Genomic DNA, 15,993 nt, shown 5'->3' with positions numbered 1-15,993 from the left:
TATATTTGGGTCATCAGTAAACTTAATAATCATACTTTGGTCTTTTCATTCATCTCATTTAAATGTTGAGGCCCTAGCACTGGTTCAATGGGCCAAAAAGATTTTCTTCTGTGCTGTAGACTTCTATGACTCTATGACGCTGATCTCTGTGACAAATCATTCAAGGTATCTTGCCATTCAAATAACAATCCATTAGTGCCTGCTCTCCGTTTGCTCATCCATCTTCTATCTGTGCCAATATGTTATTGCTAATACAATGAGCTTTTATTTTCAGCAATAACAATTGATTATTAAATGTCTTCTAGTAATCTACATCCACTAGTTCCTATTTGTCCACAATGCATTGAAAACAGCAAATGCTGGTGATCACAACTGGTCAGACATGGATTCTGTCTGACCCATTGTGATCTCCAGCATTTGTTGTTTTTAGTACGGATTCCAGCATCTGCAGTAACTTGTTCCTACATGTTGTCCATAATGCATGTTACTTTCTCAAATACTCCAATAAATTGGTTAAACATGACTTCTCTTTCACAAAATTGTATTCACTCTGGCTCATTAGCTTTTGCCATTCTACAGACCCTGCCTTAACATCTTTAATAATGTTAAAAATCACACAACACCAGGTTATCGTCCAACAGGTTTATTTGGAAGTACCCCAGTCCAACACTGGCACCTCCACATCATCTTTAATAATAACATATAATATCATCCTGATCAGATATTAAGCCAATTGACCTATAGTTTCCAGCTTTCTATCCCCACCTCACTTTTTGAATATAGGAATTATGTTCATTATTTTCAATTCCAACAGAATCTCTCCTGAACCTAAAGAGTTTTCTAATTTGAAAACCAACACAAGGGTCACCAAGTCAAAACATTAACACTGGTTTTCTCTCTACAGTTGCTACTAGATCTGCTGCGTTTCTACAGCACTTTCTTTTTTGCATCAGATTTTCAGCATTCACAGTTCTTTGTTTTTATATTGACAATCTCACTGACCACTTCTTTTAAGACTCAGGATGAAACCTAGTAGGGCCCATGAACTCATCAGCACACAGATCCAGCAACATGCTCAGTACCCCTCCCCTATCGATTGTAATTTTTTGAGTTTTTCCTTCCATTATATTTTACATTTACAACTATTTGTGGCATATGTCTTATGAATACAGTGAAGACAGATTTTAAATACCTGTTAAATTAATCTACCATCTCCTTATTTTCCATTAAATCCCTAGATGCACTTTCTATAGGAGCAAGTTTAACTATGTGAACTTTTTGCTTTTTATCGACTATAGAAACTCTATTTGTTTTCTATTTCTAACTAACTTTCTCACGTATTTTAATTATTCATCTCTCAGTAATCTTTTAGTCACTCTCTGCTATTTTCATATTTTGCCAGTATGCTGACCTATCACTCAACTTTGTACTAATTTGCTTTTATTCTTAAATTTATTGTAATTTTTTTGAGTTAATTTCCTCACCCTGGGAAATTTTCTTTCTCACTGGAACGTATCTATGCTGTGTATTTTTAAATATCCACTTAAATATCTGGCACTGGATCGCTCTTGAACTAACACTTCAACTGATTTTCTCCTGCTCCTAACTTTTATGCTTTCAGCTGATTGTGTGTGGCAATGACCCACAAACCATAGAACAACCAGATAAACCTACTATTGTGATTTTTCTTGGAGGAAAAGAATATTGGCTAAGGCACTGAAGATGGTATTGTGTTTCTATTTAGTGCTACAAGCTCCCCTATGTTTACCTAAGATGGCATATGTGGCAGTAGTTTATTATCTATTTTAAAACACATTGAAGTGTAACTCTCTGTTATGTGCTCATGTCTCTGCAGTGTGGTTTGACACAATAAGTGGTCAGGTGTCATCACTGGACCAAGGATATTGGATAGAACACAAACTGGCTCAACAAGACCATAAGAAAGAAGAGCAGAATTAGGTGATTAGGCTCAAGTCTGCTCCGCCATTCAATCATGGCTGACTTCACTTAATGTCTTGGCCTCCACAGACTTGTGCGGTAATGGATCCCACAGATTCTGACTGAAGAAATTCCTCCTCAATTCTAAAGGGTTGTTCCTCACTCTGAGGCTGTGCCTTTAGATCTTTGTCTCTCCTAATAGTGGAAATATCTTCTCCATGTCCAGGCTTTCCAGTATTCTGTAAGTTTAAATGAGATCCCCCTCATCCTTCTAAGCTCCACTGAGTACAGACGCAGTGTACTCAACTTAATTCCCAGCATCATTCTCATGAACCTTCTCTGGAACCTGTCAAAGGCCAGCATGTCCTTCCTTAAATAGGAACATTAATCTGTTCAAAATTTCCCAAACATGATTTGACCATAGCCTTATAAAGCCTCAACAGTACATCCCTGCTTTTGTATTCTTGTCCTTTCCAAATGAATGCTAACATTGCATTTTCCTTCCTAAGTGCCAACTGAATCTGCATGATAACCTTGAGAATCCTGAATGAAGTCCCTTTGTACTTCAGATTTCTGAAGCATTTCCCCATTTAGAAAATAGAGTATGCCCGTATTCTTCCAATCAAAGTACACATTCCCACATTATATTCCAACTACCGCTCTGTTGCCTACTCACCTCGTCTGTCCAAGACCACCTTCAATGTCTTTGTTTTCTCAACACTACCTGCCCCTCCATCTATCTTTGCATCATCTGCAAACATAGCAACAATGCTCTCAGTTCCTTCATCCAGATCATTAATGTATAATTTGAATAGCTGTGATTCCAACACAGACCCCTATGGAAGTGCACTTGTCACCTGCTGCCATCTGTTTATCCCCACTCTCTGCTTTCTACCAGTCAGCTAATCCTCTATCCATGCCAATATCATGCTCCTAAAAGCTTGGGCTCACCTTATTTAGCAGCCTCCTGTACTGCACCTTGTCAAAGCCCTTCTAAAAATCCAAACAGATTATGTTCACTGGGTCTCCTTTGTCCAACTTGCTCCTCAAAGGAGTTTAACAGATTTGTCAGGCATGATCGCCCCTTAATGAAGCCATGCTGACTCAGCCATATTTTACCATGCACTCCCAAGTACTCTGCAGTCTCATCCTTAATAATTGGCTATAAAATCTTATTAATGACTGAGGTCAGGCTCACCGATCATAATTTCCTGTTTTTTGCCTCCCCTCCCTTCTTAAACAGGGGTGTTACATTAGCCATTCTCCTGTCTTCTCGAACCTCCCTTAATTCCAGTGATTGAAAGATCACCACCAACTGCAGGGTGAATTCTATCATGTTATGGTCTGTACTCCATAGAGGTTCCTTACGTTTCGTTCCATTATCAAATCTGCCTCATTACATGTTAACAAATCAAGAATTGTCTATTTCCTGGTGGACTCTACCACAAGCCGCTTTGAAAAAAGCCATCTTGTAGATATTCTACAAATTTGTTTTATTGGTATTCTGCTTTTCCAAGTCCATCTACATATTGAAGACCCCATGATTATTGTAATAGTGCCTTTCTTACATGCCTTTTCTATCTCCATATTTATTTTCTGCCCTTATCCAACTCTCATCAGAGTCATTTTTACCTATGCAGTTCCTCAATTCTATTCTCAACTCTGTGCCTTCCAATCCTATATTGCTTCTTGCTATTGATTTGATTGTATTTCTTCCAAACAAGGCAACCATTCCCCCTCTACCTGTCCTTTTAATGACACATATCCTTAGATATTTAGTTCACAACCCTGATCGCTTGCAACCATGTCTCGGTGATGCTCACAACTTCATATTGGAATTTAAATTGGCATTTTTCAAGCTCATTTGCCTTGTTTTGCATAAAGTACACACTTAAGTACAATATCCTAAGACGTGTGTTGACCACTCCCCTTCTCTTAGTTGTCCTCTTATCTGCAATGCCTGAAATTAAATTCGGTGAACCCCCCGATGCTCACCTTCCACCCTACCATAAACCAAATCATCCGCCGACATTTCCGCCACCTCCAAACGGACCCCACCACCAGGGATATATTTCCCTCATTTCCCTCTTCCGCCTTCCGCAAAGACCATTCCCTCTGTGACTACCTGGTCAGGTCCACGCCCCCCTACAACCCACCCTCCTGTCCTGGTACCTTCCTCTGCCACCGCAGGAATTGCAAAACCTGCGCCCACACCTCCTCCCTCACCTCCATCCAAGGCCCTAAAGGAGCCTTCCACATCCATCAAAGTTTTACCTGCACATCCACCAATATCATTTATTGTATCCGTCGCTCCCGAGGAAGAACACCTCATCTTCTGCCTCAGAACACTTCAACCCCAGGGCATCAATGTGGACTTCAACAGCTTCCTCATTTCCCCTCCCCCCACCTCATCCTACTTTCAAACTTCCAGCTCCGCACTGTCCCCTTGACTTGTCCGGACTTGTCCGACCTGCCTAACTCCTTTTCCACCTGTCCACTCCACCCTCTCCTCCCTACTCTATGCTACTTTCTCCCCATCCCCACCCTCCTCTCATTTATCTCTCCCATCTTCAGGCACTCTGCCTGTATTCCTGATGAAGGGCTTTTGCCGAAACATCGATTTTACTGCTCCTCGGATTCTGCCTGAACTGTTGTGCTTTTCCAGCACCTCTAATCCAGATTCCTTTCCATACTGTTTTGTTCTAGAAACTTTAATAATCTTTCATGAGCCATCCCCACCCCAACCATTTACATATAAAAGGCAAGATAACGTTTTATAATTCTGCCCTAATATTTATTAGTTCATTTTTATTTGTGATGTGTGACATACAACAATTCTTAAATACTTGATTTATTTTACAGTGTTCTGGAGTGGAGAACACTGTCCATCATTTTGATTCTACTCCTTTCCACCCACTGTGTATCCCTCCATCCCATGGTTTACTGACCATGGTTTATCCATTACTAACATATACTATTAACACATATTTTTCATTTAAATGTATTCTCTATGACCACTAGCATTCCCTTTGATTTTTGCTCTGGGCACCTTCACAATTCTTTTCCAGTTACTGATCCTCCCCACTTCGTATTAAGCATAAAAAGTATAATTTTCCAGCCCACCTCAGTTCCAAAGAAATCATACTAGACTCAAAATGTTAACTCTGTTTCATTGTCAGATCTGCTGAGTTTCTTCAGCATTTTCTGTCTTGATTTCAGATCTGAAAATGCGTTGCTGGAAAAGCGCAGCAGGTCAGGCAGCATCCAGGGAACAGGAGAATCGACGTTTCGGGCATAAGCCCTTCTTCAGGCTTATGCCCAAAACGTCGATTCTCCTGTTCCCTGGATGCTGCCTGACCTGCTGCGCTTTTCCAGCAACACATTTTCAGCTCTGATCTCCAGCATCTGCAGACCTCACTTTCTCCTCTTGATTTCAGATCTCCAGATTCTGTGGTTACTGTGTTTTTATCTTATTAAATTTCAGTTTTGAATGTTTCTGTACCATTCTTTTTGAATGCTATATAGCAAGGGATTGCAGAAAGAAGTTAGAAATTGCAATTTCTACTTTGCTTTCCTAACAATGGAAAACATAAAGCATCCTTGTGACAGTTTAAAAATCTGTAGAAACATTGAAACAATGTCTACTTCTAGATTAAGCAGATAAAAAACAAATAGCTTTATAGTCACAAATGTATTGAGGATCTTGAGTATTATTACTGTCTATTTAGCAATTACTATTATTATAGCATGCATAAACAGAATGGCATTTATTTACTAACATCAGAAGAGTTGGTATCATCCTGGGTAATCGTAAGGAGCTGAAAGAGACAAGAAAGATGAAAATATTACATTCAAGTTTCCAATGGTCCAAGCATGTATCTATTATGTATTAGCTCTTATTTCAGAGAACCCACACATGGTTACTAATACTGACCACTTCATTTATCTCCATAGATATAATTTTTATGACTTGGTGCATTCAGTGAAGAACTTAACTCACCAACTTCAACATATTGTCTCGCTATCACCATTGTTAACAGCTAATCTGAGAATGCAACTTTTTAAAAAAAGGTTTTGTGATTTACACAAGAAGTGAAACTATCATGGTATTCTAACAGATGAAAGGCTTAATAGACAATCAATTTTTCAATGTATAATTTCAGTTACATCACACTGTAAATTTTTGCTATAAATTCTGTGTGTTAGATTGAGTTCTCCACTACCACCTGATGAAGAAGCGACACTCCAAAAGCTAGTGTGCTTCCAATTAAACCTGTTGGACCATAACCTGGTGCGTGATTTTTAACTTTACTCACCAACACTGCATATTAAGAGTTCAATTCTGCTAGACCTGCTGAAATATATAGTTTGAGGGTTTGTGGCTGACAATGGTCTCCACTATTGGAAAAGGAAATCCAATACGGTGGAAACTGGTCTACTGATTCACCATGACCATTTTGTGCTCCGGTTGTAAGCCAAATCCACTCACATGGATCTGGACCCAAATTTCTGTTGTGAGGCAATTTTGGGTAAACTTCTACAATATAAACCTAACCTGTACAAGCATATTTAAAGAATAAGGTGATAAATGGAGTTAAGATAAAGACCACACAGGATCTAATCTAATTGAACCTAATTTAATTGGCTGATGTTTATTCGTACATTTATTACATATATTTGTCCCTAAAGATAAAATAACAGCAGTACTTCTAGTAACATAGCAGAAGTAACCCACACAGATCAAAACCTGCAGTTCAATTTATTTTAAACCAGTTCTCATTACTTGCAGTATGGCTTTACAATTTGTAGTATATTAAACCAGACCCATGTAATTTCTCATTTGCTAAAACAGTAAAACATTTATTAATATTTGTTGTTTTATTATTTTGTGGAGGTGACAATTAAACTAAGAGCTGAATCTTACATTATTTTGGCCAATTCTGAGTTTTTTTTGGAGCATTTTTTTGTTGTGAAGCCAAGTGAGTTCTTTCGCCGTATCTTACCAAACTCATCTCATTACCTAAAAACTGAAAGAACTGCAGATATTGTAGTTGGGAAACAAAAACAGAAGTTGCTGGAAAAGCTCAGCAGGTCTGGCAGCATCTGTGGAGAGAAATCAAAGTTAACGTTAAAAGGAGAGGAATGCTTAAGCAGGACTAAATGCTGAGCTTTTTTAACAACTTCTGATTTTGTTTCACCTCATTAATTATCACGCCTCTATGGCATGTCTCAAACCTGATTTCCAACTTATCTTACCACACACTGTACTCAGAATAACTCACCACTCAGCAGATACCCCAGAATTCACCATCATTCTTTAAAACCTGATATGCCCCTGCACATGCACAATTAGTCTCTAGCTGCCCTGCATATTTGCCCCAAACATGGCAGAGGGAAATTGGCACCCTGCTTCACAGTCAAGGTCCTGAAGAGAAGAGTGTTGACGTGGCACTTCTTTCACCCCCAGGACCAGAATTGATGGTCAGAACACCAGACTATGCTAGTCTGGTCCAATGTTGGGTTGAGAATTGGAGGGCCCCTTAAACCTGAGTTAACTCAACATTCCATACTCGGTTGTTCCATATTTGGTAGCATGAAACCTCATATATCTGTGTCACATTAGTAACTAATCTTCTCGAATGTAAACAAATCTCAGAATGAAAACAGAAGAGATCATAAGAATCATCAAGGTCTTGACTTATATTAAAGATTTATCAGGTGACACCCTACACCATTATCAATGCAATGTATTTAGTCTTAGGGGAAATGAAAACTAAGCTTCAAGTGGAGGTGGGAAATGTGATAAAAAGCTGTCCCATGGCCATTGGCCAAGAGGAGTTAGATAGGAAGTTGATTTACATTGATGGCCAGCTCCAAAATAAGGTATATTAATGGGGATAGAAGGCAAGGAAGCAGCAAAAGGCTTCAGGAAATGAACCATACCCTCGCTTTAGTGGAAGACATGGAGTTCCCCTCCATCAGTTCAAGGGAAGAACAAAGACTGTTGGTACTGAGACTGTGATTACGGGATAACTAAAATCAACAGTTCCACTCCAGGTTGAAGCACTCTCAACCGTCTGGACAAATGTCGGCACTGTAGAAAGGTGGTGAATATCTTTTGCCATTCCACCAGCGTGAGTTCCACCATCTTCGATCTGATACCTCACACTCCGTCTATCCCTGCCACTGTGTCAACTCTCATCCAGGATCATGTTCTACCACTCTCACTGCTGCCTGAAACATCTGGCCCATAAACTCTTACTTACACGAACGCCAACACCACTGACTGTGCTTGCACTCTGTGCTGCCAAATCATTTGATCATGACACTTCCCCATAGTAACGGTTGTGCAACCCAGCTTCACTGGTTCAACTTCTTCCAATGAAGAAAACAGTTCACAATAGGGCAGAGAGAATCATAATGGATAGGCTGCTTGGTATTTGGCTCCTCACCTCTTAGGAGGAGAGGAATGCTTAAGCAGGACTAAAACTGGTAATGGAGACTGCCCTTGACCTGTCCGGAGAATCCCTGAATGAATGCTACCTCCTTGACTTGACAGAGACCTACTGACAACTATGATCAGCTTCCTGTCTTTGTGTCTGCATTAAATGGCATAGCAAGACAGCAGTAATATGAGCCTGATATCTCTAGCTGAAGGTCCAAACATAAAGAGGCAATGCAAGGCTGTGAGCATTAGCTAGGCTCATTGTGAGTGAGTACAATGAGAGCAAGCCAAATGTCCAGAGAGGCAGCCTGGTCCAGTCTATTAGTTGGATGCATTTCCCTTAGTGCACAGTGTTCTTGCAGCAGTATTACAATGATGGTTGTCAGTTCATGGCATTGAAGTGCAGAGCATCTTTTAAGTTGATCACGTGGTTGTGTATCATGAGAGTTGTTACAGGAAGGCATATGTTAAATGTTAATGTCTGTGGATGGAGGATGCATGTTGCTGGTGTCTATGGGAACATATACTCTCAGATGTTGGTGCCTGTTTCCAGCATAGAGGTCATTCAGAATCAAGTGGCGAGTTGAGTCTGCAAATGTTAATGAAGTAAGTTGGGCTGTTGTCAGGGCATTTAATAATCAATGATATCTAACAATCAGCAACTTGCCACTGCCTAACAAGAATCTTGCCACACAGGTTGTGAAAAGCATAAAAGATGAAATGAATGATCTCAATGTTAATGTGCCTAGCTGCACTTATTGCCCAATTCTGTCACACCCCGCCAGAGCCTATTTTGTTCAGGCTTGTATAAGCTTCCAATCATATTTTCTGTAACAGAATTCTTTACTCTAATTTTTGGAAAACTTACTTTTACAGCAAGAGAGTTAGTTGAACAGGACTAAAGGTCTGGGGTCAGTTGAGGAGATTTGCTCAATGTTGTTCTTGGCATCAAATCTCTACTTGGTCTGAGAAATATTGGCAGAGGATGGAGATGAAACTAAGGCAGAGCTCAGCCATAGAAAAAATAAAAAATAAAACAGGGATAAATGAGCACAGACTCTGAAGTAGAAAAGATGTATGAGAACAATGCAAAACTTAACAAGTAAACTCTTCAGATAAGAATTATTAATAATGCCTGAGATGAATGCTAATTTTATTTCTTCATCAGCCAGTTTAATGCACAGGAATTCATTCAAATTCCTGCAGGTTTAAGTTGCCATGCCCTAGTGTTATGGTACATGTGTCATTCAATTTACCACATTATGCTTGGATTGCTACTTCTTCAAAGAGTTGAGGTGATAGCTCATACGAGATATTTTTCTTTCTGAATCGATATTGACTGCTAATTGCTAGCTTGTTACTCTTCTACATATGATCCCTAATCTTACTTGGAGCTTTTATGTGCTTAATTCAAGAACCTTGTAATTCTCGGAGAGGGATGTATGATAAAAGTAATCTCATTTCTGAGAGACAAACAGAAATTGCTGGAGAAACCCAAAAGATCTGACAGCATCTGTGGAGAAAAAACAGTTTTAACAGCTGTTATCTCACCCCTTGCCCATTCTCTTCCTTCCCACAATAATAGGGTGTCCCTGGTCCTGACTTTCCACTGCAATAGCATCCATTTCCAAAAGATCATAAGTCACCACTTCCACCACATTCAGCGAAATGGCACTACCAGGCACATATTCCCCTGCCCTTCCTTGTCAGCATTTTGCAGTGACTATTCCCTCCCGGACATCCTAGTCCACTCCTCCATTCCTAACACCTCCCCATACTTCCATGGTGCATTCCCATGCAATCACAGAAAATGTAATACTCGCCTGACTCACTATCCAAGGCTGCAGACACATTTTCCAGATGAGTCAGCAATTCACTTGTATTTCACTCTACCTAGTACACTGTATTCACTGCTCATAACGAGGTCTCCTTGTCATTGGGTAGGTGAAATGCAAACTGGATGATCTATTTGCAGAATGCTTATCTTTCAGCCATTAAAAGAACATGCTTCCAGCTGCTTGCCATTTCAGCACCACAGTGCTCCATGGCCAATAGTTCCGTTGTGGGCCTATTGCAGTGCTCCAGTGAGGCTCAGTGCTCAGACACAGCTGGGAGAAAGTGGAGACCAGAGTTGAAAAATGTGGTGCTGGAAAAACACAGCAGGCCAGGCAGCATCCGAAGAGCAGGAGAATCGACATGGAGACCAGAGTTGAAAAATGTGGTGCTGGAAAAACATAGCAGGCCAGGCAGCATCCGAGGAGCACAGCACAGGAGATGCTCAGAGCATCAATTTTCCTCTTGAAGACCTTGCAGACTTCAGGTCTCAAAATTGAGTTCAATAATTTTACAGCCTAATCATCTCATCCACGTCCTTTATATATTCCCAAAACACAGGCCCTGTCATGTCTTGGGCTGTTTTCAGCATATTCAATCCATTTACTCCTAGTTATTGTCCCCATTAACAACTTTTGATACATGACACAGTCATTTGCAAAATCCAGATATATTTAATTTGCAATCATCTCATTGGCTATTTGCTACACATGCAGATTTAAAGAAAGATTAGATTCTGGTCAAAGGTGATTTGCAACATGTCCATAGTGTTTGCAAATTGGACATAGGAATGTCAATGATGTTGTTGTTGGCACCAATGATATTACAAAAGGTTAATGATGGCCAAAGGAGATCCATTATTCATGCAACTTTGAACAGTGCTGTGGAAACCACACCATATTGTTTCACCATCTGTTACAATTGTTTGTACTAATTGCAATCAGAAGCTGAGTGTTTGACGTGGATCTGGGACAAGAAAGGTGTCGAACTACATGCATTTCTTTTTCGGTCACATTGAGTGAATGCTCAGCCAGAACAACACTTTAATCAAGTTACTATTTGTGCTGAGCTTGAAGGTGGATGAAAGATGAAAACATGTCCCTCTTTATCACTGTGCAATATTTTTTACTATATAGAGAAGCGTGCTAAGTCTCATCTGCAGTGTATTCTTCTGATGACTCTTCTGAGATCTAAGAACTTCTGCCATTCCTTCTTTTCACAATGTAGATAATTACTATGAAGACTTCTGCGCTTTGCTTGTGATGGCATGTTGATTGTTGTTGCTGCCTAAGAAGACAAAGGTGGATACAGGAGAACCAGAGCTGATGGCATGCCTGGGAGCACCAGAAAGCCGACATGGAGGACAAAGAGCACACAGTTCAGGGAGAGGTCATTTCGCAAGTTTCCTCAGAATGAACAGGAAGCTCAGAGGTTCCCGGTCCAGACTTCACTCCCATAGCCAAACTTGTTCATGCCTACCAAGTTTCCAAAACTGAACTAGTCCCACTTCCCTATCTTTGGCCTATTTCCCTCTCAACCTTCCCTATTCACCTACCTATCCAAATGTCTTTTAAATGTACCTGCAGCTATTCACCCTCTGTCAAAAAGTTGCTGTTCAGGTTCCATTTTAAATCCTTTTCCTCTCACCTTAAAAAAACAGCTCCCTAGTTTTGAACTTACCCATCCTGAGGAAAAGACCTTTGCTATTCACCTTATCTATGCCACTCATGATTTTGTAAACCTTTATAAAGTCAAGAGGTACACAGGTGCTACATGTCCTGGGACACTGTGATGAAACTGTAACAGATGTTGGAAAGCAGCTGCAGGCGTGGGAGCACATTCTCTTCCAGTGTCTTTGAAAGTAACCACTGCTTTGAATTTCCATGTTACTGGCCCCTTTCTGTTAGTGACAGATGGGATTTTTCAGTCATGCACCTACAAGGGCATCAGGCTAGTGATGACTGCCATCTTTGCAAGGTCACATTGGCTCATTTCATTTGCCTATGATGAGGTCAGTGCTGCAACCCAGAATACAGCTGAGATCGACAGGTGTAGGTTGCCATCAACAGCTACTTAGATGTCTGATCTATAATGCTACAGAATTTATCATCAGGAATGGGTTCCATTCAATTACTGTTCAAGTTATCACTGATTGATGTTGCCATTTCTCGCAGGTATGTGTTCAGCAACTGGCACAACTCCTGGAATATTCTCATCTATTGTGTACCAGGTGCATTTGAGGATCCAGGGGCTTTATAAGGCTGGTTACTGGGGAACATGGCCTGCCCATTACAAGCACAATTTCTCAAGTCCTGAATAATGCAGAACGCAGATTTAATGCAGCCATGTTTCAAATAGGTGGAGCCGGGTACAGTGCAGTTTCTCTGCTTGAATAGTCTGATGGCAAAAGTGAGGACTGCAGATGCTGGAAACCAGAGTACTCTTTGCTACCTTCTCCCCAGCCTCACACCTCCCTCACCCCCCCAACTTATCTCTCCAACCTGAAGGGCTTTTCCCTGAAACGTTGATTTTCCTGCTCTTTGGATGCTGCCTGACCTGCTGTGTTTTTCCAGCACCACTCTAATGTGAATAGTCTGATGGTTTGGACATTATCCTTGCACGCTGGGCTCTGCACAATTAAAGTAGGCAATGAGGCAAACAGGAGCAGACCTCCCAGGACTTGAGAAACGGTAGCTATCTTTCAATGAGGAGGAGGAATCTGTCCTTGTCCACGACAGAGGTCAGCGGCATCAGATGCTACAAACAGGCAGCACCTCATTGAAACTGTGTCCAATAAATGACAGTTGGGTGCAATAGACTATCATGGATTGTAAAATATTTGTTAGTCAAGATACTGATATTTTGTTTGTATTATTGGGATGGACTTCAAGTCAATTGGCTTTGTTTGTGTTTGCTTTTTGGTGTCTGTGAACAAAAGTTTATTTTGAATTTATCTAATTGTTTGCATGTATGTGACAGTTCCCTACTAGACAATGACAAAATGTAATTGTACAATGGGCACTAGGGACAGGGTAACAATGACTTCGAGAGTCTTCAGACTGTGCATGCACAGATCAAGTATATGATGCGGGGGTTAAACAGTGACTAGGGTGAAAGAATTGCATTATATGTGTGTAGGAGTGTCAGCCACATTGGCTATGTGCCATGGACAGTGTGGATTTGTGGCTGCTTTGCCATGACTTTGTTGGTGAGAAGAAATGCTGCATTGTCTCAATGCTTATCTGGATGCACAGCATTTTTCAAAGATGGCATGGGTTTCAAGGATGTTGGTCTTCGAGCAGTGGCAAGTTGTTCCAGACAGGTGTATGGTATATTTTGTGCAGAAATGGACAGGATCATAGGAACAGGGTAGTAGTTAGTGCATCAAGTTTGATAAGATATGGTGAGAAAATTTATTGGATATTCACAATGGAAATCCCTCCAGAAAATTCAATGTAGCACCAACAAAAAAAGTAAGTTTCAACACTCAAGTACAGTACTTCCACTGTTCCCCTTTACACAAAGCAGATGCCACTTCCTCAAAGAATTCCAGAAAAATCAGTTAAACATAATTTCTCTTTCACAAAACCATGTTGACTCTGCCAGTCTGGAATTTTCCTGTGCCCTGCTGTAACTTTTAGAATTATGGTCACATAGTCATACAGCATGGAAACAGACCCTTCAATCCAACCAGTCCATGCCAAACATAATCAAAAACTAACCTGTCCCACCTGCCTGTTCCTGGCCCATAACCATCCAAACCTTTCTTATTCATGTACTTATCCAAATGTCTTTTAAATATTGTAATTGTACCCACATCCACTTCCTCAAGAAGTTCATTCTACATGCAAACCATCCTCTGTGTAAATAATTTGCTCATGTCTTTTTAAAAAATCTTTCTCCTCTTGTCTTAAAAATAAGATCTTGAAAACCCCATCCTAGGGAAAAGACAACTAACATTAACTCTACCTATACCCCTCATTATTTTGTAAACTTCTATAAGCTTGCCTCTCAACCTCCTATGCTCCTCTTTCTTTAAAACTCAAACCTTCCACAGCTGGCAACATCCTTCTAACATCTTTCTTATGACAGATGTTAAGCTTACTGGCCTGTGGATTCCTCTTCCTGTCTTCCTCCATTTTCCAAAAAAGGAGTTACGTTTACAGTTTTCCAGTCTCAAGGAAATCTAGGAAATTTTGGACAAACACAGGTAGACTATTTTACTACCCACTTCTTTTAAGACCTTTGGATGAACACTGTCAGGAAGCAGGCACTTGTCATAGAAGCATAGAAAATAGGAGGAGAAGTCGGTCATATTGTCCTTTGAGCCTGCTCCTTCAATCACTATGATCATGGCTGATCAACTAACATAACAGCCTGTTACCATTTTTCACCACGTCCTTTGAGCTCTTTAGCCCTAAGTGCTACATCCTTCTTGAAATCTATGCATCAATATGCAGCTCTAACAGTTTGCTCTGTACCACATCCCTGGTTATTGTAATTTTCTTGAGTTACCTCCTCCTTTCTACTTTTGTGACTTATAGCTTATTTTTTGAGGTGTTACTTATGCCCTCTGTAGAAAAGGCCAATGCTAAATACCTATTCGTTTATACACCATCTCCTTATTTTCCTGAGCTTTCAACTCAGGGCCTAAGCAACTGAAGGCATAGTAACAAATAGCTGTTAGGAATGCACAAGGGGCCAGAATTGGAGGAGCACACATATTTTGGAACATTGTGGGATTGAAGGTAATTATTGGGTGACATCACAGAGAGATCTACAAACAAGGATAAAAATTTTAAAATCACAATATTGCTTCAGTGGGAGCTTATGTAACTCAGCAAGCACAGGGTGACAGGAAAATAGAATTTGCTGCAGCAGAATTCTAGGTGACCTCAAGTTATGGAGTCTAGAAAATAACGAATGGTCATTCTTTATTTATGTGTGAACAGCACTTAATACAGGTCCACCTTCCTTACAGCCAGCTCTGAGAGTAAACAGAACCTCTGACACTTTTGTTTATATCAGTCAGCCAGGTCTCCCTGACTGGGGCTATTAACCATGTCCAATCAGGGAACTCATATTCTATGAGGTCCACCTGACTGACCTCATTAAAATCACTACATAACCCTCTCTCCCTCAAAGACCGGGGACGTAGGCCTGGTCATTTTTCGTGTAGCCTCTCCTGTGACATTTTTACACTGGGTTCAGTTCCTCCTCAGATACGAGGGGTGAGGGTGATTTACTGGACCATAACCTGTCTCTTGCACCCGGAAGATCTCAAGACAAATTCATCTTTTTCTTGGGTGGTAAAGGAATCGAGGCTGTGACATCTGCTGTGTCCATCTCAGACTCTAAGGTTCCTTTGACGCTAGATGATATGATGCCAGAAATGTTTACCCCAAACTCTATTATGACTGTTGAGAGCTAGTTTCTTCAGGAGGGTATTTTTATCTCTCGTCACCACTAAAATAACTCCACAGAGGCCCATATCCTGTCACTAAGACACCTTTATTTACATATATGTAGAACTGGTCCAAGCTTCCTCAGAGTGAACAGAACCTCTAACACTCCTATTTATGTCTGTCAGCCAGAGCTCCCTGATTGGACCAGGTTAACTTCCTCTATAAGGGAACTCGTATTCTATGAGGTCCACCTGACTGACCCTGTTACAATCACTACAGGTAAGTTATTCAACAAGACTAGGAATCATTTATGTACATGTAGTAGACAACAGGGAAAAGGTGTAAATCGAGGTAAATGGTTATGATACAAAT

General features: G+C 40.5%; 1 protein-coding gene across 1 annotated transcript in view; it reads right to left on the bottom strand.

Moving 5' to 3' along the window:
• LOC122548766 (piezo-type mechanosensitive ion channel component 2) overlaps window positions 1-15,993 on the bottom strand; it is a 746,345-nt gene that overhangs the window by 251,146 nt on the left and 479,206 nt on the right. The window contains exon 10 of the mRNA XM_043687533.1: window positions 5,718-5,756. Coding sequence (XP_043543468.1) covers window positions 5,718-5,756 — 39 coding nt within the window. The remainder of the gene's footprint in view (window positions 1-5,717; window positions 5,757-15,993) is intronic.

The sequence above is a fragment of the Chiloscyllium plagiosum genome, chromosome 4, assembly GCF_004010195.1.
Source record: "Chiloscyllium plagiosum isolate BGI_BamShark_2017 chromosome 4, ASM401019v2, whole genome shotgun sequence".
Classification (NCBI taxonomy): Eukaryota; Metazoa; Chordata; class Chondrichthyes; order Orectolobiformes; family Hemiscylliidae; genus Chiloscyllium; species Chiloscyllium plagiosum.
The sequence above is the reverse complement of the archived record's forward strand: the minus strand, read 5'-3'. Positions and strand labels throughout refer to the sequence as shown.